The sequence below is a fragment of the Stegodyphus dumicola genome, chromosome 2 (genome assembly GCF_044657685.1).
Source record: "Stegodyphus dumicola isolate Sdum_Otavi_A_Nest chromosome 2, ASM4465768v1".
NCBI classification, from domain to species: Eukaryota; Metazoa; Arthropoda; class Arachnida; order Araneae; family Eresidae; genus Stegodyphus; species Stegodyphus dumicola.
In genome coordinates, this window is record NC_140769.1 from 159118081 (window position 1) to 159143083 (window position 25003).

The window sequence follows — 25003 nt, forward strand, 5'->3', positions numbered from 1 at the left end:
AAGAGTGCACGTGATATTCAACTTATATTTTTAATGTTTGAAAATCGCGACTCAGAAGATATATTAGATTTATATACAGCTTACCAAGTAATTCTAAAATACAGTTTGGCGCACTTTTTCCACTTTTCGCCAAGAACAATTTACTTGGCGAACTTCTCAGATTATGTTAAGCATTTCGTTCTCTCTTTCATTTTGAACGTGAGCAAATTTCTCAACTGGATAGAACACCTTCAAGGTGTCAGAATAAAACCTTCAAAAATAGCCATCTCCATGAGAAATAATTGCAGCTTAAATCTTCATATCCAGAAGTTGCCCGTTAACATCGTGATAGTTTAGTTTAGTTCAGTGACGGAGGACGTGGGCACCATCCCTTTACCGCTATGGTTAATTGGTAATAGCACCACGTCCACCCTTATCAAGAGACTAGTGGGACTACAGGTCATACAATACAGTACTTACCATATCATACTATATAAATAAACCAAACAATATCCTACATATGCATGATACAGTATATAGTCAAACAGGATTATTAAAACATAATGCTGGTGCGTATACAGTTAAAATGCAAAATATTAAGTATCAATTAAATTATATGATTAAATAATATTATATTATTCATACATAAAAACCTTCAAAAAAATAAAATAAAAATAAATAAATAAATAAATAAAAATAATGCGCTGTATATATATATACAGGGTGATTATAATTAAAGTTTAAGTTTCAAAACGCTATAAAAAAAGAACCACTGATGAAAATGATGTGAAATTTGAAAGGAATGTTATTGAAAAAGGCGGAAAGCATATGGCAGAAGAAAAGTTTTAGTTTCAAAAGTTAGCAACAGATGGCGCTGTAAGCGGCAGAATCACGACGAGAAACGAGAAATGATTCCTAAAACAATGGCTAAGGTGGAAGTTGCACATTAAAACGCATTGAAAAATTAGAATTGTTGAATAATTTTATTTGCATGACTGTACATATCACATCGAAAGGGACAAATCGGTTTCAAGAGTTTTGCGGCGACATACCGCATAAGAACCATTCATCAAAGAAGTTCGGAACTGTCGCGAGACTGGCGCAAAACATGTTCAATATGGTGTCCACCGTTGTGTGCAACAAGTTGAAAGTGACAAACAGCATGTTCCACAACGGATCGCAGTGTCTCCGGGGTGATGTTCAGAATGTGTTGCGAAATGCGTGCCTTTAATTCCGCTAAATTTGCAATTGGAGCACGGAACACAACATCCTTCAGATACTCCCACAGCCAGAAATCACACGGAGTAAGATCAGGCGATCGGGATGGCCAGGATGTAGGGAAATGACGGCTGATAATTCGAGCATTTCCGAAATGGCGCCTCAGCAGCTGTTTCACGGGATGTGCAATGTGCGGAGGAGCGCCATCTTGCATAAAAATGATTTCATCCACACATCCATGCTGTTGCAGACCTGGAATCACGTGGTTGCACAAAAGAGACGCATACCTCTGACCAGTGACGGTTGCGGGAACAGGACCGGAAGCACCCGTTTGCTCGAAAAAATATGGTTGTAGGATGAATGATACCGTAAAGCCACACCATACCGTGACCCTTTCAGGATGAAGTGGTACGGGGTGCGTTGCCAGTGGATTTTCTGTTGCCCATATTCGACAATTCTGGGTATTCACGTATCCTGTCAGATGGAAATGGGCTTCATCTGTCCACAAAATTTTCCACGGCCATTCATTATCCACTTCCATGCGAGCCAGGAATTCTAACGCAAACGTCTCCCTAGCTGTCAGGTCAGACGGAAGCAACTCCTGCACATGGCCAAATTTTGTACGGATAGCATTGCAGAATGTTTCGCACAATTTTCAGCACTGTGCTCATAGGCCTGTCCAATGTTCGGACAATTCCTCGTGCACTGCACGGTTGCACACCACCGGCCGACCCCTCCTGTAATGCTGTGGCCACTTCTTCAACTACCGTCGAATGCACTCGTTTTCTCCCTCTACCAGATTGCACATCAAACGAACTTGTCGTTTCGAATTTTTGCATCATTTTCTTTAGACCTACGACACTCATTGGACCAACGCCTTCTTTTATACCCTTCAGTGTCCTGAATTTTTGCAGAGCTACTCTTGACAATCATCATTCTTGTAATACAGCTTTACCAGCAGAGCGCGGTCCTGCAGTGAAACACCCATGGCGAACGTCTGAGACGCGAAATGAGGAACAGCCTGGTACCTGGTGGCTTTATAACACTGAAATTTAACTAACATTTTAATTTAAGTCTTCTTTCGCTTGCAGCGCCATCTGTTGCTAACTTTTGAAACTAAATTTTTTCTTCTGCCATACGCTTTCCGCCTTCTTCAATAACATTCCTTTCAAATTTGACGTCATTTTCATGAGTGGTTCTTTTTTATAGCGGTTTGAAACTTAAACTTTAATTATAATCACCCTGTATATATATACATAGAATATGCCATACAAAATAATACACATACACTTATACCAGTCAATATTTTGCAAGTAATTATTTTGCATATAATATTTTGCGTATTAGGAGCAGAATGTGAATGAAATATAGGATCATACAAATACAGGATCAAGTTGTGAGGATCATTGAAAAGTACATTATGCTTTACAAATTCAGACATTACGTGCCATAAGTATCATTCATACAAACGTAAGCATTCTGGAACAACAAAAACCAATAATGGTGTACCCTCATATTTGCTACAATACACTACACTGGTACAGTAATTTCTTACGAAATATTTTACTTTTACATTTCAGAAACACAAAATTTGATAGAATTTGTACTGAGTGACTATTTGAAAGGGTACATTAAGACTGTGGTAACTAATAAGCAAAGTAAACATATTGTTTTTCATAGGGGGTGCATAAGGTACAGTACAATTCATTAGATCAATCCGTTATATATCACTAAAATCTATAAATGTAGCATTAAACCAGAGTTTACCACGAAGATTATGTACTTTGCATCAATACATTATGCCTATGAATGCTACACCTGGCACAGGTCTATTCCAAGACCTTTAACCTTTTCCATAACCTTGTTAATTTTATTAATCAAGTGCCTGTGCTTGATTAGAAATTTGCAAAAGGCTTGACGATTTTGCGAAGGGAATCTGATATGTAAGCCTTCTGTAAGAGGGCATTTTTCAAGGTAATGCGCCGGAGAGCCTAACTCTCCGCAGGTGCAAAAACTTGAATCACTTATTTTAAATCTCTCAAAATAAAGAGGAAAAGGGCCATGCGCTGAAATATAACGTGTCAGATGGGGATTTCCACAGCATCTACCTTGTGTAAAGTGAGAAATATGGTAATAAGTACGACTACCAGTGGTACTATAATCCCATTCTTCTTGCCACTTACTGATTGCTTTGAGACGTAGTGCAGATTTCAAATGTGAATGCGGCCAAGGTATGTGAATTTGTTCAGCAGCAATTCCAAAAGCGGCCTCCTTGGCGAGAGTATCTGCAACTTCGTTTCCATATTCACTCATATGTGCCTTTATTTAAGCTAAGTGGATGTCTTGGCGTTGATACTTTCTAAGATCTTGTTGAATATCTCTAATGATTTTGGATGGGTGTTCTGGATTACTAATCGCATAAATAGCTGAAAGGCAATCAGATTTTATAGTAGCCTTTAGGATTTGGTGTGTTAGCAAGTAGCGAATAGCTTGCGCTATTGCTACTGCTTTCCCTTGAAAGACACTGTTATTGTTAGCCAAATGGCCCTTCCATTGTGCAATGACACTATTTTCTTGTAAAACAGCAAATGCGCTCCCCACATTTCCTTCAATTTTAGATCCATCCGTATAAATTACTATATATGAGGGGCTACGGTATTCTGTAGGCGGGACATGTAGTCTAATGCCAACACCATAATCCGCAGGGTGAAAGCTGTCAGATGTTAGTTTGGTTTCATATTCCTCTGAAGTAAAGTTTTCTTCAGCAAATGCTATTGGCTTGTGTAGCTGTATTAACATTTGTCATGCTGCTTCCTCCTCAGTTCTAATATGCAGTGGGAGCAAACCAGCCAAGACATTTATTGCATCAGTGGAAGTAGTAATATATGCCCGAGTTATGCCTAAAGCAAAAGGGCGCTGAATAGTAGAGAGATGCTTGATTTTTCTTCCCTGCATAGGGAGAGCCCTAATTGCTGCAGCATAAGTTACTAACTTTTCTACAACCGTTGTGTATAAGATCTTTTGAATGTGGTGGTTCAAACTCCACTTGTATCCATAAAATTGTTTAGTTGTTTGACAATGGCCAGGGTACGCTTTTTAATAGAGAGAACATGAGGAATCCACGTAAGTTTTTCATCAAAGGTAACACCAAGATATTTTAACTCTTTTACAATTTTGAGCCTCTGACCATTGAGTACAATACGCGGTCTCCTTGCCAAAGAGCCCCCCTTCTTAGGCACCAGTAAAATTTGACACTTATTTTCTGCTATGACTAATTTCAGTTCGTCACAATTTCGCTGGAAAATTTGACAGGCCTCATTGCAGTTCTATTGCAATTCGTCACGAGAATGTCCCTTGATAACCAAGGCCGCGTCATCGGCATAGGCAAAAATGTTCGTATGCGCAGGCCAGGAAGCACTAAGTAGCTTATTGAAGGTTAGATTCCAGAGTTGAGGACCCACGCAGAAACCCTGTGGGCATCCTCTCGTCTGTGACTTTTCAATAATTCCCGCTGAATGTATAATCATTATTCTTCGATCCTGTAGATAATGATTTATAGTATTGAAGATATTGCTTGGGCAGCCAGAACTTCTTAGAGCCTGCAAGATCGCTGACCACCATAAGTTGTCAAATGCACTCTTCAGGTCTAAGCTTATGAGTGCTGTATGGAGACCGTGATATTTGTTGTCCATGATAGCCTCTTTGATATCATGCAAAGCGTGTAAAGTGGAAGTTCCTGGCCTAAATCCATATTGCCTGGGACTGAGGAAATTATTAACGTGTAGATAATAGCGTAGTCTGGTCATTAAAGGAAATTTTTAAGCGGTCTCGCCAGTAACCAAACTGCTGGTTACTAGTAGTTTTTCCCGAAGTCCAACGCAGGCACATGAGCCGGTTGCATGATTTCGTGACTTTCGTCATGTACAACAATGAATGCGAACCACCTTTCCTCAGAAAGTAGTCAATGAAGGCATTTACCCCCTTAAGGAAATACTCTCCATATGCTTTGCCATATTTAAATAACTAACTCACCTACTTATGCACGATTTTTAAACGTAGACTTCTGGACTAATAAGCCCAGTAACTCACAGAAAACCAGTGTAATTATTCAATAGAGAGAATATGATAGATACAGCGCCAATAGTTGAACCAGTACTTTCTTTCTGAACTTAAACTGTCATTCGTTAGTTAAACTCACATAAGTTTTACTTTTTGAAAGTGTTAACTGAAAGAGCAGAAATGCAGGTGCTAAAATCTTGATTGATAAAAATTATAAATATGTGCCTAGAGAAGGACAGCTTTTCAAATTTGTGAAATCATTTTACAAAAATTTTAATAAACCCTAATATAAGAGAAAACGTAACAGAAATAAAAATGTATTTATTCCAAATCCTATGTTTGCCTACCAGCGGCTTAGCGGTAGAGTCGTTGAATACTGGTAGATCGGTCCGTGCGCTAAACAAAACCAAATCCTATATTTACTTAAAAATATACTTCGGTTTAAAAAAAAAAGGTCTTTGATGATAATATTAGGGGCCCTTTCAAATATTAACAACAATTAGTTTGAGAAATTTATCAGGCAGTTAATGTAACAAAACAGCTTTGGGAATAAAGTATCTTCAGAATAATTTTAATATGTTGTCTTTGCTACCCGCAGAAAAGAAGATAAAAGTGTCGCATTGTAGTAAACCAGGGATGTCAAACTCATAGGTACACTTAGGCCAAACAAACAAGGTTTAACTTTAGGCGGGACTCAAAAAAAATCAATATTCATAGAAACGTAGATTTATTTCGAATAATACTATAATAAACATATATATATATTTATATAGAAAAGAACAAGAAAAATTTAATGTTTACGTCCTGATACTTGACATCTCTTCTCTGCTATTATCCTTCCTATTTCGGGAGAAATTTTGTTTGCAGTGATAACTTTCAACGCTGACCCAAGGTGAACATCATTAATACGGTTTCTAATAGGAGACTTATTACCTTTCATGGCTGAAAATAACTGCTCGCACCGATAAGTGCTACCAAACATGGAAATAATTTCATATGCGAATTTTCGAGTATTTTCAAACCTGGCTGGTAAATATTCGTAAAATTCAGGCACGCCCACTTCAATGAATTTTGCTTTCACATTTGAGTTGTATTGAATTTCGATCACCTCCATTTGCATATGGCTGGGTACTGAGTCAATACTTATTGAGAAAATCGAAGGAAACAAAAAAAAATTTGTCTTCGAGGGAACTAAAATCATTAAACCTCGTTTCAAATTCAGTTGTTAAATTTGCAATTTTTTCTGCGTATTTTTGATACGAACAAGTATCATCTAAACTTGATTTGTTCATGCTGCACGTCGGGAAGTGCGTCAAATCTTCATTTTTAAGTTGTTTTTCCCAAAGAACTAGTTGACATTTGAATGCCTTAATTATGCCAAACATGTTCGTAATGATATGATCTTTTCCTTGTAACGATAAATTTAAATCGGTTAAGTGTTTGGTTATATCAACCAAGAAAGATAAATCTTGTATCCATATTGGATCGTAAAACAAATTTACGTCTTGATTTTTCGTTTTTAAAAACTGACATATTTCTTCTTTCAAATCCCAGAATTGTTTGAGAATCTTGGAGCAAGATACCCAACGTACCTCGGTATAGTAGGACAAACCCGAATATTCACTAACTCACTTAAGAAAGCAGTGAATTGACGCTGATTTAAACCTCGAGATCTTATAAAATTTATAACTTTTTTTATATATGACAAAACATTCTCCATATTTATTACTTTCGTGCATAGAACTAACTTCTTGATGTATAATACAATGCATATGATGAATGTTTGAACCGTGAATTTCACTAAGTTGTTTTCTTAGTAATGCTACGAAGCCCTTGTTTTTCCCAGTCATTGATGAAGCGCCATCTGTAGCTACAGAATTTAATTTTGCCAAAGATAGATTATATTTCTGCAGAAGTCCAAAAACAGTATCTAAAGTAAATATATCTCCTCCTTGTGGTAGTACCAGGCATTGGTATTAGTTCCAGTAATTCCTCAAAAAATGTTAAAATTCTTGTCACAAGAACGAAGAAACACTGCTAATTGAGCTTTGCCACTAATGTCCGTGCTCTCGTCACAGGGAATGTAGAAACTTTCGAAACTAGATGATTTTGCTTTGATCTGATCACTTAAATTCGCGGCTAAATCAGTAACTCTTTCCGCAACTGTATTTCGAGACAATGAAATTGATTGAAAAGCCTTCACATTTCCAGGACAAACAATTTCTCCAACTTTCATTAGGCATTCCTTGATGAGATCACCGTCAGTAAAAGGCTTCGAATGTTTAGCTATCAACTCGGACAAGACGTAGCTTGCATGTACCGCCGCTTCATTTTCTTGCAATACTTTACTAAACATGGACTGTTGCTTTTTCACTCCTAACTTGAGCTCTTTCAACTTTTCTTCTCTCATTAATCCTTCCTAATTGTTATATTTCGATTTGTGTTGTTCGTAATGACGTTTAATATTATATAACTTTGGTACATTAATAGTATTATTACATATCAAGCAGATTATTTTATCTTTTATTTCACAGCAAAAATATTCTAATTTCCATTTTACTTGGAATATTCTATGTTCGTCAGCGATTTTTCGTTTAATTTTACTACCACTTGGTTTTGATATAGACATACTGAATACAAAGGGCTGAAATAAACACGGTTAACGTTAAAAAGTTAACAAAATTTATTCTTTCCACAAGAGATAAATCAAAATGCTGAAATATTTCTTCAAAAATATTCTAACAATATCACAAAATGTCAAACGTTTAGCAAAAATCAAATTCAAAACAGAGAAACTAATTCTCTCTCACAGCGAAATCGCTACAAATCAATCACAGCATTAAGTAAACAAACAGTTCGCTAGAACTACAGCTACTATTGAGATGAGTTGTTTGTTCTCGGCTTTTATAAGCTTTATAATTAATTTCTCGAATATACTGGAAACATCTATAAATATCTGGATTTTTGTGGATGGCAACAGCAATTACGAGATATTTATTTATTAGGTATTAAATGCACGCGCTGTTCTATTTTTAACCTTTCAATGCAGCTGTCTTTTCAAAAATCGTCTGCGTTGCTAAGGCAACATGAAGCAAATCTAATTACAATTCTAAATAAGAAAACTAAATAAATAAATAACTATGAAATCCGTAACAATATGAATTAAGTAATAATTAATAATAAAGCAAAGTGCATGCACATGCATGCACCAATATATCGTACAAAACTATGATTGGAAAACTCAGACCATGAGTTTGGCCACATTCGGCTATCGGGAGATGCGTACAAGTTCTGATTGCACGTGTCCCCCAAAAGCCGAAGGTAGCTGAACGCAAGCTACTCACACGCATTTGTAATTTAAGTAGTGTGTGTGTCAGCTCGCTGTGAGTAATCTAACAACACTGAATAAATTATCGTTAATTACTTAGCAGTAAACATTTCATTTTTTTCTTCGTCGATATGTTATTTTATTATTATATATTATTATTTGCCGATATATTGGTCGGGCCGCAAAAATATTTGTTGTAGGACCTATGCGGCCCGCGAGTTTGACATCCTTGTAGTAAACTTTTGCGCTGTTACACATTCCTATAGTAGAAGACAGCATGTTTTATTTGTAATATTTTGGAGTATTGTTTGATGCACTCAGAAGTATTGAATGATGCACAATTTTGAAATTAGCAAATTTGTTCAGTATAAAAGAAAGTAAAGTAAAAGAACAGCCGATAAAGTGGCGAAAGTAAAAATTTGCTCTTATAGAAGAAAACGAAACTTTAAACGTTTGAATAATACTTTTTATAAATTTTAAAAAAAGCTTTTCTTTCATAATTAATAAATATTTATTAATCATTATTGATAAAAATGAGAATAAAGAGATTTCAAATGAATCATCCTCGGTAAAAGTTTATTTGGAAATTTAAAAGTTTAAAATAACTATTAAGATTGTCGCCTAGACTAGATAGTAGTTAGTAACTCTGTCTAATGTACCGAAGAGCCCAGGTTCGAATCCCGGAAAGCACATGAATATTTGAAAATGTGTAGTGCTTTTGCGGCAAGGGAGCACTCCCAATGTATGGTGGCCTGAAAGTCCTCTAGCTTCATTTGGTCGTAGGAGAGACAAGCGGGACTCCCAGAAACCACCAATCCCGAGATTCCTCTCTCTAAAAAATTGGGGTCGAAAGTTGAAGTCCAACCTCTTTCAGACTCTGAAACCATTCTTCCATAAAATATGGAATCGAAACAGCAACAACTCTTACAAATAACTGAAAATTGTAAGAAAGTGAGTAAGTCACATTGGGCGTTATTATTATTTATAATAAATACGCTAAATTTAAAAAAGCACTATTATAATTTATAAATAATATATTTTTTGTAAAATTATTAGAAATTATCGAGACCTGCACGTTTTTTAAATAAATCAGAAAAACGTATGAAATTTCTTTGGACTAAAATTTTGAATTATGAAAAAAAAATTAATTATGCTTAATTTAAAAGCCGCTCATATTATTTATTGCAAATGAAATTCAATTAACACTTCGGGCTCAAAGTTTTTACTTCTAATTTTAAAAAAGACTTCTGTTGCGAATTTGGTGAAACTTGCCACTTCAGCACAATTTGACAGAAACCTGGCACTTTTCCATAATTCGACAATTTGAGGCGGAGAATTAAAATATGAAAAAAAATTGGCATATCATTTCTGAAAAAGTCCGATTTTGTATCAAAATATGTATGTTAGAACAAGCTAAGTTGAGCTTTCGAGACTTGAGAAACACAAGATGAATTTCGTCAATCGGCCAAGCAGAAAGGGAAATATAGAACTTCCCCCTTTTTTTGAATCGATAAACGATATTTTAATCCTCATAAATATACTACTTATATCTGACTGAATATCTTCTAGAAAGATTTCCAAATTTTTATATTTTTTTTTTTTAGAAAAGGTTTTTGAGTTCCCATAAAATTTCGTAGCTTTAAATGGCAACTCAAGGTAAATGCTGCAGATGGAATTAGAAAGATTAATGACTTCTCTTTTTTGAAGCAAATAATGAGTTATTAATCTTAACGAAACACTGATCAAAAATATATTGCAATGTATAGATGTATTGGCAACAATACAGAAGAGTAAATTTTTTGTTCATTTTTTTCGACTTACAGTTCAAGCTTATTATCTAATAGTGGAATGAAAATCGGAAGTAATGTAGAGAACACCGAAGGAAATTATTCAAATCGCTCTTAAAAATAATTAAAACATTTCCATAATTTAAACTTTAGCATTTTTACATAAATTTTTTAACTCATAAATACTTCAGATCCAAATATTTCAATCTATGGAATGAAAAAGTGCATTTCTTCATTTTTATGATAGAACCGAGATAAATTAGCTGATTTTTATATAATTTTCACTGAAAAGAATAAGCCATATTGAGAACCTCAAGAAAAATGTTTTATTCAGTAATTATGCCTGGATATTAGAAATGTATATTGTGATAATTTGCTGTAGACAGTTAATATTTCTTGCTATATAGAGTAATAGTACGAAGATACAGAAGCAGAAAGAAAAGCATGTTTTACATGCTTTTCTTTCTTACGTACATGTTTTAGATAGTTAGAACATTCCATTAATAGGCAGAGCACCCAATCGTATTGATTTGTTAAATTTAAACAAAGAAATACTTTTGCGTTCAATTTTAGCCGTTATGTACGCTTGTGCGCCATTAACGTTATATAAGTATCGTATGACAGCCATTAACTTCGGAATGACGTATTTTAGAAAGATTAATTATGACCATGTTACTCTTTTTGAGACAGAAAGGGAAAATAACCTAAATAAAAAAAAGACTCTGTGGTCTAACTATACAAATTAAGGTTAATAATGGTATAGTTTAAAATTTGATACCTCTGACATATTTCGGAAAACTGTATATATAATATAATGTGATCACAAAATAAATCATTCAAAACTGTGAACGACAGCAGAAAACCTGAATGAATATCTAAAATCAATATATATCAATGCACTGAAATCGAGCATCATTTATTCGGTCTGAAGTCACTTTTGTTGACCTGTTGTACTAAAGTAGCACTCGAGAAAAAATACAGCTTGCGTTTTTATAGATCACATATTTTTTAAAAGGCTTACACTACTTATACAAAGAAACTATTATTTCGTAGCCCAAGGGATGGTAGTTTCATCTTTTATTAATTATACTAATTTTTTAAATGTGTATAAAAATTATCATTTAGTCGCATTATGTAAAACTGTAACGGAATTATCGCATTCTTTCATGCATTTGCCCAGCCAGCAAATGAAAGATCCATGGTCCCATTTCCGATAAGGGTACGTTTTATTTTCATATTTCTTGCGTTGAAACGACTTAATGATACCTTAACTGGTGCCCGAAATAAAATGTTCTAAGGTCAATAAATCGTCATTTCAAAGAAGGTCGACTCGCTTTCATGCTTTTTCCAATTCGTCTTTTTACGTGGACGAGAGTGCAAAGAACTATTGCATTTATCCTTGCATGTTCTTGTGGTGAAAACACGTGCAGTTTGTCTGATGGGAAGAGACGCAAATTATTTATCGAATAATTTTTAGGCCTGATTTCACAACCAACATTCTTCAGTATTTTTCTCAATATTTCGCATATTTTCGACTTATTAATATTTACTCCTAATCAAGATGAATAGGCTGGCTGAAGAACACATTGCACCCCGGAAGACATTTGTCCTATTAAGTAGATAGTCTTAATATGTTTAATCATAATCCAAATATTTCGATTCATGATTCTTTGATTTTCAGTAATTGCTTGATAAACGTTAAGTTCAGTTCTAGGAGCATTATTGAAAATAAAGCTGCAAATTATTAAGAAGTATGTATATTGCATTTTAATCCCTCATTTTTTACACTGATATGAAATGCACAGTATTAATCGAAAGATCTTTCGCAAAAGCGGAATAGTATGATGATTTTAAGTAATGCGTCGAAAGAAAAATAACTTTTGAATTTGAGACTCTAACAAGCTTTACCCTCATGTAATTTGTAAAGCTTGTTACAGAAATACTTTAATAAGTCATTAAAGAAAGGGAGGATTGTTAAATGAAAATAATTCTCATAGCTGGTTATTTGATTAATTCAGTGTCAGTGCAACGTAACACGATACAGAGGAACTAAATGGTAGATTTTCTAAAGTTAAAACTCTTTTGTAGAACTAGAAGAACAAAGTTCACGTATTATGATTAAAATGGCTATGTTAAAAAAGGGAAAACATCTGGGTTCAAGTTAAAGAAAAGAAGTCCCATTTGGTTTGAATTCTTGCAGAGTAAGATTATGGTAAAAAATGAAATCGTATTCTATGACCGGTGAGGAAGCAAACAGTATAACGTGTTTAAATATAAAAGAAAATGTTTCTACAGGCCATAAAACGTGCAGTTAAAGAGGTTTTGTTACATAACAACTCCTAAACCCTAAATGCGTTAATATATTAACGCAAGCGAGAAGAATACATAATGCATAAAATCTTACCATGAGTATAAATTGCAGTGGTTTTAAACTGCATTAGAAGCTAAAAACATAATAAGCCTAATCCCATAAATCATTTGTATCCTCTAAAGTCTGGAAAATTTCATGCCTTCAATTATATTTATGCTCTGAATTTCGAAAATTCTAAACATTTATGGCTTTCATTTATGTTGGATAACTGTAGATAATTATCTTAAACATTTAAAAGGCCAGTGCCAACTTTAGATACAATTTGTTTGCATGTCTTCATAATAGTGCCCGGCTTGGTTTCGGTGAACTAATCGTTTGGAGTGAGAGCCAGTATTTTCTATTTGTAGAAATAGCAACAAAGATTATTGATATAGAAGTTTGAAGTTTTCTGATGTAGTGCTTCATATTCTGTATTGTAGCCTGTGTTTCTGATTCGATAGCATTAAAATATAATGCATTTTAATTCAACTAAGCAAAGCTTTGGGGATACAGTTCTGAATGCCTATGAATAACTCTTTTCTGTCAACTGCGCATTAAGCAAAGATAACGGAATTAGTTTTTAATTTCCGTCGAAAGGGAAAAAATCTGTGGTGTCCCTCAAATACATCTCGAAGGAAAACATCAAGATGAAAACAACGCAAGGGGAAAAATATGATAACAACTACAAAATATCGTGAGAGAAAAGACAACAAAGGAAAAAACATCGCAGCTCTCAAAACTTCGTGGTGTAAAATATTACGGTAGAAAATAAATCTCGGCAAAAACTTCGCAGTTTTAAATTTCGTGGTAAAACGATTAAGCACCTACAAATAATCGCATGATGATATAATATTGTAGACATATGTTTTCTGCTATAAAAATGTTAAGTGAATTTTTGCGTAATTATTTGTGAGTAAAAAAAAGAAGTAATAATTTTACCTCTATATTCCATATTTTTTTGGTTAAGTAACAAATTTTCACTAAAAACGCAAGAAGGAAACTTAAAAATTCAAAGATCTACAAATTAACAAAAATTAATACTACCTATAGCAATTAATAGCAGCAGAATTTTAAATTTACATTGATAGCTGTTAAAGGTAATTACTTAATTAACCTCTTTTATAAAGAAGTATAAGTAGATTTTCATGAAAAAATATAATATTGAAAAGATTAGAAAGAGGAACATACATAAGTTTAAAATTCTATCAACTGCCATACCTAGGATTAATTTTTACTAATTTCTAGATTTTGAATGATGAAGTTTCTTTCTTGTTTTTTAAATAAAGACATATTAGTTAATGTAAAATAGGAAATAGATAAAAATACTACATCTTTCTTCTCGTGCTCTCAAATCATTACACGAAAATTCGCTTAAATTTTTCAGTCAGAAGATACATAGGTGCTTTATTTTAGCATCGATATTTTGTACGACGATGTTTTAAAACTTCCAAGTCATTGCACATCTTCTGTTTTCTACCTTGACATTTAAACCATTTCCCCTTGCTTCCTTTTCTCCTACTGTATTTTGTACGACGACGTTTTCGCCCTTGTGTTGTTTTCTCCGGGATATTTTTGTCGCAATGTTTTCACCTGTAAACGTCATGAGCAACTCTCTTAATATCAAATATGAAATGAAAGGAGTAACATAATTAGTTTTTAATTTAAAAGGAAAAATATTGTTATTAAATCTCTCATTTAGACATGATTATTTCCTCAAAACAGTTCTAAAAGGAATAATTATGGAAGAGAAATTATTTTCATTTGCAATTTATTCCTTTTCGTTTGTGCAGCGATAGTTTGAGTTAAAAGGTCTTTATATGTTCTTTACCAGATCCTTATCCGTGGAGAAGATATTTTATTACTGAATAATATGTGCGTTATCATTTACGTTTCAGAGAAATAATACCAGGGAATTACAAATCCCAGCATTATATTACATATATACATATATATGAGTTACAAATATGTTATAAAAATGTCTAACTTTAATTCGTAAAGCCTCTTAATTCTTCTTTTTAACTTGGTTGTTTTCTTTTGTTGTCCTCAGAACAGTAATAATGGTATCACAATAATACTTTTGAAGTGCTCATTTCAAAATTAATCTTGGTCATGCAAGTCTTTTTAACGCTAATGAAATGTTTATTTGCTTAATAGCAAATAGGAAAAAGTATTTTATTAACATTGTTAAAAGGTATTCAAACTAAAATGTTTAATAAACTAACAGAAATAAATCGGTGCTATATAACTTCAGTTCTTGATCTAATATCATTCTTGAAATCTTTATTTTTCTAGCACTTGCCTATCTCTGCCGTTCTATTATCAGTGTTGCTGCTTCTCTTCATCGTGTTGTTTAATACTACAACTGAACGTCCGTCATTATTATTGTACACAGCTCATACATCTTGCATGTATTTTGTTGTGTAAATATTTTTCAAGACTATTTTTCCGTCTATAAAAAAGCGTGTTCACTAAGCCATGACTGCATCTTTATTGCAACCATCCAATTATCCTCATCATCATTATTATGATCTAAAAAGTAAAAATTTTTACTCCACATAATATATGTTTTCGTGATTCTTCACTCCATAATTTCATTATCAAACATATATTGTAATGGAACTTGTAGGAAACGAACAGGAAGACAGAACCAGTTTTATTGAATCTTTTGGATGAGTACGCATTGTGGCTTAAATTTCACAAGTCATTTAAAAGTAATTTCTTTTCTAAGCAACGAGACGACATTACTCTTTGAACGAATTATAATCTTAGCTTTGCTAAAATCTTATAACAGGATAACGTGAAACGAACCAATTAATCCTACCAAAGTATATCACGGCACTATTTAATCAAGCTGAAGTAATTTCGTAGGCGGGCTCATTAAAGCTTCCGTGATTGGGCCACATTTAAAGGAGAAACTTCTGACATTGAGTATTTTATAGTCGTTTTCTTTTCATTGTGAAAGTTAGGGAATTTTCAAACATTTTCCATGGTAAGTGCATATTTATGTTTCATTGCAAATAGCCGTATAAAATAAATTGCAAGATTTGTGCAGGAAATACACAATAGCTTTGCCCTGGTATCAAGCATGTGGAGAATTATGATTAGTGTCTGATCATGACTTAAATCTTAATTTCTACAATCTTGCTTTTCGGTGTTCGATCTTATGCCTATAATAATAGTAACCATGCGGTTATCAAATGTTAATTTTTATAAATACTATTTGCCAAAACGTGCTGTTTATAAATATTTTCCAAATATGCTCTAGCAGATACAACATTTACTTTTAGCATCCGTATAAAGGCACAAATGCATGTGAATACGAAAATGACAAAAAAATAATACCATGATTTTTTGTCATTTTCTAAAATACTACCTACATTAAGTCTGAGATCTTCCTGAATTACTAGGCTTCATCAGAAAAATATGTGCATATTTAACGATGTGCAATAAAAATTATAATGCATAATGTTTTTATATTTCTTGGAAAAGTATAATAATCTATATATATTCTTAATTTTATTAATTAATAATACTCATCTTTTTTACGTTGCAGGAATTTCTTAATGAAAGCTGTATGTACTGAGTTAAATAAGAGTCGGTCCCAAACAACAAAACTGGAAGAAGGTTTGATGAAATAAAACAGAATTTACTGCGATTATGTCAAGCGCATCATTCCCAGCAGAAATTTCGCCCTGCAGAATTTGCTGCATTACTCCTTTTTTGAAATAGTGAAGTAGAAGAGATTTTAATGTTTCATCCATCTTGAAATATACTTGAAAACTATAAAGTTACACTTAAAGATATATTCCAAATTTTAATCTCATTCATATTTGTCAAAATACGCTTTTAAAGTGACAAGTAAAATAAAAACTACGTGTAAACTCTGAGTATCTTTGATTCTGTTATTGCTAAGATCATAAAAGTTCATAAAAAGTTTGGTCTTATTTCAGGAAAATAAAATTTAACAAACAGGGGTATAAAAAATTAAATTTTCATCTCTCTGGCTACTTCTGGAATACAATTGAAGTGTATGTCATTAAATAATAAAAATAATATAATGTATGGCAAAGAGAAGAGACTTTCATAAAAATATTTTATTTTAAATTGACATGAAAACAAACATTTTAAACAAACGAATCCACATCAGCACCTAAACATTCTCTCTAATGGGTACTTTCCTTTGAAGATGTAAATTTCGGTCTTCATAAGAGTGCTGAAAGTAATTTAGTGGATTGGATTGAATTATTGTAATTTGGCACAAAACCTATCAAGGTTATCTGCGCCAGAAAAGTGGTAACAATGCAATTAGTTATTTGTAAAAACTTCTAGCTTAGGTAAAAAGAGACAGATTACAGTCTATGATAAAAGCTGATATCTTTTAAAAAAACAGGTTAAAGTCTATTATAAAAGCCAATATCTTTTAAAAACAGAAACAAATTACGATGATGTGTTTTTCCAATTAAATTTCCTAAGTTCAGTTCTGAACAATTAAAATGTTTTTGGCGAAAATAATTAAAACTCTGGCATTCCACCAAGATGTGATGGTCTGTCAGATCTGCATTGCAGTTTGGGCAGCTGGGATTCTCTTCTCCCTTCAGAAGATACTCATGGGTCAGGCGACAATGGCCAATTCTCAGTCGAGTCAAGAGGACATGCTCCCTTCAATTAGCCATACATGGCCAGTATCCAATGGTGGGTTTAACATTTCTCAGCTTGTTATATACTTTGTCATCCCATTGCTTCTGCCATTTGCTGAGAATTTTGCTTTTGACAAAGCCTTTGATGTCTGCTAGTGGAATCTGAAGATTGTACATTGTGGTTGCAGTTTTAGCTGCAATATCCGCCAATTCATTCCCCTTAATGGCAACATGTCCAGGGATCCACGAATAAAGAATCTGGTATCCCCCAATTTTTAAAGAATGATTCAACTTCAGGATTCTGGTTGCAACTGTGTAAGTACATCGAGCGTAATTTTCCAATGACATTAAGGCACTCATGGAATCTGTGTAGATAATAAACTTTATGTACTTTTGTTTTGAAAGGTAAGTCAAAGCCAGATGGATTGCAGTAAGCTCAGAAGTAAGCACAGAGCAAACTCTATGTAATCGAACCCCCAGTATTGTTTTCTCTGTGACGAAAGCTGCACCAACATGATCCTCGGATTTTGATCCGTCTGTATATAGAGGGATATGTTTCCTATATTTGTTTCTATGTTTAAAAAAAATCTGCTTGTAGATGATTTCGTTAGTTTGTGATTTACTCCAGTGTCGAAAAGTATCCAGAGAATGGATTCTCCAATCCTCCCAGGGAGGAATTCCAAAAAAATCCTCCACCTGTATATCTATATTGGACAAATTATATTCCTCCACCAAAGCACTCATCCGTAAGCCGAAAGATGGGACACATGATAGTCGTGCCTGATATAAACGGGAGTATTGGTCACTAAGCAATTTTGACCGCGTAGAAATTTCGGTTTGTGATAAGACTTGGTTTGTGATAAGACTTCGGTTTGTGAATTAATGCTTAAAACAAAGATTTTCACGTCTTAACTGCAGGGAGGTCTCGTTACTTTCCACATATAAGCTTTCCACTGGAGAAGTTCTAAAGGCACCAGTGCATATCCGAAGTGCTTGGTGATGTATCGGATCAAGTTTGGCTAATACTGAAGGCCTTGCCGACCCATAAATGATTGATCCATAATGTAGTTTCGAACAAATGAGAGCTCTATATATAAGAAGCATTGAGCCTCGATCAGCACCCCAAGAAGTATTTGACAGTACTTTCAGAATATTCATAGTTTTAAAACATTTCTTTTTTTAGATAGGTAATATGGGGAAGGAACGTAAGCTTATGGTCAAATATCATTCCTAGGAATTTTATTTCCTTTTCTACAGGAATCAGCACATCTTGCAGATAAAGTTCGGGGTCAGGGTGAGGAATTTCCTTTCGACAGAAATGTACACACACAGTCTTTTGAGTAGAAAATCTAAAACCATTTTCCTGCGACCATTTAACAATTCTATTGAGAGATGTCTGCAGTTTACACTCAATGTCTTTCAGATCTTCTCTCTGGCAACTGACTTGCAGGTCATCGACGTAGAGCATACCCTGGACTGCTGGAGGCAGTTGTTTTAAAATAGAGTTAATTTTTATACTAAATAATGTAACACTTAATACACTTCCTTGCGGAACGCCCTCTTCTTGATGGAACATGTCAGAAAGTGTATCGCCTATCTTCACATGAAACTTCCGATCCTGTAGGAAATGTTTGATGAATATCGGCATGTTTCCTCGTAAACCATTGCTATATAGATCACGAAGGATACCGTATCTCCAGGTAGCATCATAGGCTTTCTCTATATCAAAGAAAATGGAAACATAATGATTTCTTCTAACGAACGCTCTACGGATACCTGTTTCTAAGAGTAGGATATTATCGACAGTTGCTCTTCCTTTTCTAAAACCGTTCTGATAAGGGGAGATACAATTATTTGTCTCTAAATAATAGACCAGACGAGTGTTCACCATCTTTTCAAAGAGTTTGCAGAGGCAGCTAGTTAGAGCGATGGGGCGGTAACTTGACGGATTAGTAGGGTCTTTTCCCGGTTTAACAATGGGGATGACAAAAGCTGTTTTCCAAGCATTTGGAAAGACTTGTTCTTTCCATACTCTATTAAAGAGAGAGAGGATGGCTGCCAATGACTTGGAAGGGAGATGTTTCAGCATAGGATAGGCAATATCATCTGGACCAGGACATGAATTTTTTGTCTGCAACAGAGCTCTTTTCAGTTCAAGCACAGTAAAATCCTGATTATATGGTTCAGTATTGGGAGATTTAAAATTAATTAGTTGTTTTTCAATGCATTTTTTTTTTTTTTTGCGGAAAGAAATTCAAAAGGGTAGTTACTACTGTGTGAGACGGCTGAGAAACTCTGTCCAATAGCGTTGGCAATTCCTTCCCTACTAGTAACTGCTTCACCACTTGTCTTTAAAATGGAAAATGTGTGCTCTTTGTAGATACCGAACGCTTTCCGGACTCTCTCCCAGACCTTCTTACTCGAAGTTGAAGAGCTAATCGAAGATACATACGAGATCCAAGAATTCTTCTCACTTTTCCTTCGCACCTGCCGAGCTTTTGCTTTAGCTCTTTTGAATATTATGAGATTTGATCCTGAAGGATATCGCCGAAAAATGCTCCAAACTTTCCTTTGTTTTCTGATGGCATCCTGGCATTCAGGATTCCACCAGGGCTTTGGGTATTTTGGCTGTTTTACCGACGTTTTTGGTATACATATATCGGCTGCTTGAATAATTTTAGCTGTAATGATCTTCACAGCATGATCAAAGTGCACATTCTTTACTATTTCTTCAGTGAAAAGAGCATAGTGTTTGAAAGAGTCCCAGTCGGCTTTGTCCAACAAAAAGCGTGGTGTTCTAAGTAACTCCTATTTCCTGTAATGCTTATGATAATAGGAAAATGATCGCTATTATATAGATAATACTCGACATTAAAGAAACAAAATGGCAAAAGCTGTGGAGAAACAATAGCAAGGTCAATGGAATGGAAGGTCCTTGTTGGCTGATGAAAATAAGTGCTTTCAGCGTTGTTGAGGATACAGAAACAGTGGTCGTGGAGTAGCTGTTCAATTTGCTTCCCTCGTGGGTTTGTGTCTTTACTACTCCACAAGGGATTGTGTCCAATGAAATCACCGATTATAATAAACGGAGCTGGTAGTTGGGCAATTAGATCCTCTAAATCTCTTAAATTAATGTTCTCATTAGGCGGGATGTAAATACTGCAAACAGTAGTCAGTGTTCGAATGCTCAACTGTACTGCAACTGCTTGGAGAGCACTCTAAGGGCAATTAATTGAGGTAAGTAGACAGACACCACCACTTGCGCGTTCAAGTGAATGTCTTATCGTTTCTTATCATTACGTAGCTTTGCAACATTACCAGATTTGAGAAATGTCTCTTGTATCGCTATACAAATAGGTCGATATTTATTAATAAGTTGCTTAATGCCATCAATACCCTGATAGAAGCCCCGGCAGTTCCACGAAATGAGAGTAGCCATTAGGAATGTTTATTGTTTCGATGCTGTTTCTTTGTTTTGTGAGGTAGAACATTTTTCGAGAGATCTCTGCCTCCATCTGTTTCCATCTCAGATTCGATAAAGTCTGAAAAAATCCCTTCAATAGAGCTTCGGCTTGAGCTTCTCTTTTCTGAGCTTTTGATTTTCTTTTTTGAACTCTGTGTCTTGTGTTTTTATTTCTCGACTTTCTATTGTCTGTTTGGGAGGAGGTAGAGGAAAAACTTTTTCTTTATCATTTGTTTTTTGTTCAGGTGTCTTCTTCTGTGTGCTATGCGATGTTTGTGTACATTGACCGATATGATTTAGTGGCTTGAGCATAGGAGACATTTGCTTTTGACTGACCCGTGCTAAAAAGTTTCTTAGCTTCACGATAGGATATTTTTCTTCTAGGCTTAATATGCTGTATTTCTTTCTCTTCTTTCCACTTAGGGCAGTTTCATGAGTATGCTGGATGATCGGCATTTACACATTTTGGATCAGCTACACATTCCTGACTTTCGTGACCACCTGCAGAACAGCGAGCACATGCCAGGTTTCCCCGGCATGCGGCCTTCGCATGGCCAAACCGTTGACACTTGAAGCAGCGCAGTGGGTTCGGCACGTAAGGTTTGATGGGGCAATTCAGGGAACCTGCCTTAATGACTTTCGGTAGCTCTGGAGATGAAAAAGTCAGAATAAGATGTTTTGTGTTGACGAGTTGCCCGTCTCTACGGACTTTTATTCGGCGGACCCCACACACATTTTGCTCGGCGAGTTCTTTTGAAAGTTCATCCTCAGAGACTGATATCAAATCTATTTCCGAAATGACACCTCTTGGCGTGTTCAAAGACTTATGTGGGGATACAGTAATAGAATGTTCCCCCATTTTGGTCATTTTTAGGAGAGAGGAAGATTGTGCATCAGATGTAGTCTCGATGAGCAGAGATCCTCGGAGCTTTTTTATGTGTTTTGGCTCGCCTACTGAGGCCACAATATGCTTATGGATGAAGAATGGTGATAAATTTTCTAGCTGACCAGTAATAACTAAGTACTTTGGACATTTGCTTGTGCTAACTAAGGTCGAAGTGCAAATTCTTTTAGCAGCTCCAGAATGTTTCGTATCCATATGGTTAGGAGAAGAAGTTAAAGTTTTCATATTGAAAAGAGAGAAAGCTTCGGGCTCGACCGCCCCACCCACCATGGAGCCCAACAACGGAACACAGATCCCTGTGTTAGGGTTAGCCGGGCCTATACGCAAACTGAAGCCCCACAGTCGGCTTTCCCGAAGGCGGAGACTTCCGAGAGCTTATCCTCTAGCCACTGACCTATAGGACTAGTGACCAGCCGATTGACACTAGCGGGGACAGCTAAGTGCCTCCCATTTTAAGTAGAAGCAGAGGCGAAAGCAGTGTGTTGGGGACAGTACCTTGCCCCTCAACTGCCAGGATCCTCCTTTCCTACCCTAGGGGTCACCATGCACGGCAAACGCATAGGCGGTATTCTCACTATGGTGAAACAAAAACCAGAGTAGTGGCTGCATCTCACAGTGAGCCCCGACCTCCAGTAGAGGAAACCACAAGGGAGAGAAATAGGAGAGAGAGCTAGACAAGAGGATAGGAAAGAAAGAGGAGGAAAGGTCACTGGGGCCCCGGGAGCGTGACACCCGATCACCAAGACGGCAATCCCGTGATGGTTCTTCACCTGCTATGCTTTAGCTGGGCATGTTGGAACGGCCTTCAGGCCTAGGGTGGCCCTACCAGGAGCTATGCTCCCGACGTACTTCGCCCGTTCCGCCCAGTGACACCCCCCGCCACGTTGAGGCAAGTAATTTAGTGAATCAATTTTGAATCATCACACTATTTTTGATTCTGACTACACTGATATTCCCTCAGAAGAAATTTTAGTTTAGGGAAACAGAAAAATATAAGCGAGACAACAAATGAGTAGATTGTTATGAATAACTACATTATGTTTCGTGGCCAAAATTTCAGTCGAAAATGATGTAATGAAATACACTGCCGAAAAGGAGCATCTCTTGCTTGAAAAATAGAGTATTTTTTGCTACTTTTATCTCACATTCTGGGTGTGTATCTTCTGTGATTTCTTTAAGTTTTGTTCCCCCAAAATTTTATGGAAAACATTTTTCAAAATTTTATCTTTTATTTCTGTGATAACATGACTAGTATACATATTGATAATAAATCATGTACGCCAACATTTAATTAATAGCCCAAAACTAGAACTTGCTATAGCAGAAACTCAATGACTGTGATGCTGGTATGTATACAGTATGACAGAACATAGACTTTTCTAGCAACAGCTTTATTAATTTTCTGTCACACTTCTTATATTTGCCAGCTTCATCTACGATACTTGAAGGTATCTATTAAGACGAATATTTATAATTGTTTACTTAATCAGTTCAGAATTAGGCATCTTTCAGCAAACCTGTAACTTAATACGAAAACATTTAAATTTTTCCATTGAATTTTCTTCAGAATTCTTTACATTTCAACATACGTAGAATGCTAAATATTAAATAGTATTTAAAACATTTTAATATTTTTATATTAGATAATTATTTTTATGTATTTTTCGGGGACGTATTTTCTGCGGCAAAATGTGGTATTACCGTTATGAATTAGCAAGCTATTCTTATTGAACTACAAATTTCCATAGCAATTCATAAACTTTTCTTTCTTTCCAGAATATCAGAACATATATTATACTTTCACATATTTTTTCCAATGTCGGGCACTAGCCATTATAGGCATTGGCCGCTATTAAAGCCGGAAGCTGTGGTCGCTCTATTATGGAGGTACCTAATGGGTGGACCACCGTTGTCTCCTATGAAGGGACAGGCAATTTACGTCTATAACTTCTCCGGGATTCGAACCCAACCCCTTCGGTACGACATTAGAATCACTAATCATTTTCACGTCGGAAGCTTCTTTCACTTAAAAAAGAAATCCACTTTAGACCCAAAGAAAGTTTCAAAATGTTATTTTGATGACGAATATTCATTTTTAAAAGCGAGATGGAAGACATGAACATTTTATTTTAATTTTAAACAAAGATTTAGGCTCTGAATCAGAAAAAGGATTAGAATAATCCCAGATATCTTCAGATCGCGGGTCACAGCTAGAATCCTAAATTTTCTCTCCACTTGATTAAAAACTCTCATCTCTGTCATGAATTTCATCATCAAAATTTAGTAAACAGTCGTTGCTCATTATGATATAATTCCTATAAGATTTAAAATATATTATAAAATTAAAATCTAATTTATGAAATAAAAACGGGATACGAAAAAGGATTTTTAAAAGTGAAAAATTAAACTCATGAATTATTCCCTGAGCCCATCAGTTTTTTATGATGGATCTTCTTTCAATGGTTCTCGGGAAGAAAAGAAATTTCCATAAATGCAATAAATCTAGTTTGAATTTTCAGTTTCAGCTTTGGTAAATTCTCATGTTTTTATCTCTAATGTTAACAGTAGTTATTTGCTTGACAACAGGAATTTCTCGTTCGAGAAGCTGATCACCCAGCAAGTAGCAATACATTTTATACATTGCTACTTCCTTCGAAGATGCGATAGTCTTTACAACGGCAGATTCAACTAAACGTGTAGAAACTTTTGGGACGACTAGGTTACACAAGGAAAACTCAGAATCATATATAGCAAATACAAGATCGGAAAAGCCATCTTATGTTTACGGGCTCTTCGACCGTTCGAAAATGTTCATACATTCTTTCAAGATGTCGCCTGTAATCCTGCTGTAAAATGAATAGTATGACTAAGTTCAGCTTATGCCTTGATTACTTCTGGGGTGAAGTACCACACCCTAACTGAAATGTATAGGGACCTTGTAGAACGCAAATATGTTGTGAGTAATAAAAGCATTTTATTCTTTTACGTAATTAGCTTTTATTTCTCGTACTCGTTGTACAGGATGCGGTTATAGGATCGCGTTTGCGACTATCAGAGTGACTACAGGATTGCATTTGCGACTATGAGGATGACTACAGGATTGTGCTTCGATCTTCCATTGTAATACTTATGATTTGTCTTTGTGCAACATACTCCTTCTATAAGTTTCTTTACACCTAGCTGAATCACTCTTCTTGTGGAGACTCTGCGCAACAGCAAATACAGATTTCGCACTTTTTCCTGTACCAACTGAATACCTACTTCAAGAATGATATACA

General features: G+C 35.2%; 2 protein-coding genes across 2 annotated transcripts in view; one reads left to right on the forward strand and one right to left on the reverse strand.

The window, feature by feature from the left end:
* Nucleotides 1-16608, forward strand: part of LOC118204024 (uncharacterized) — a 110849-nt gene extending 94241 nt beyond the window's left edge. The window contains exon 9 of the mRNA XM_085810323.1: nucleotides 16275-16608. Coding sequence (XP_085666449.1) covers nucleotides 16275-16304 — 30 coding nt within the window. The 3' untranslated portion in view covers nucleotides 16305-16608. The remainder of the gene's footprint in view (nucleotides 1-16274) is intronic.
* The window catches only part of LOC118191327 (uncharacterized), a gene marked incomplete at its 5' end in the record, with an annotated part of 529277 nt that overhangs the window by 456625 nt on the left and 47649 nt on the right, over nucleotides 1-25003 (reverse strand). The gene's annotated exons all lie outside the window — the stretch shown is intronic.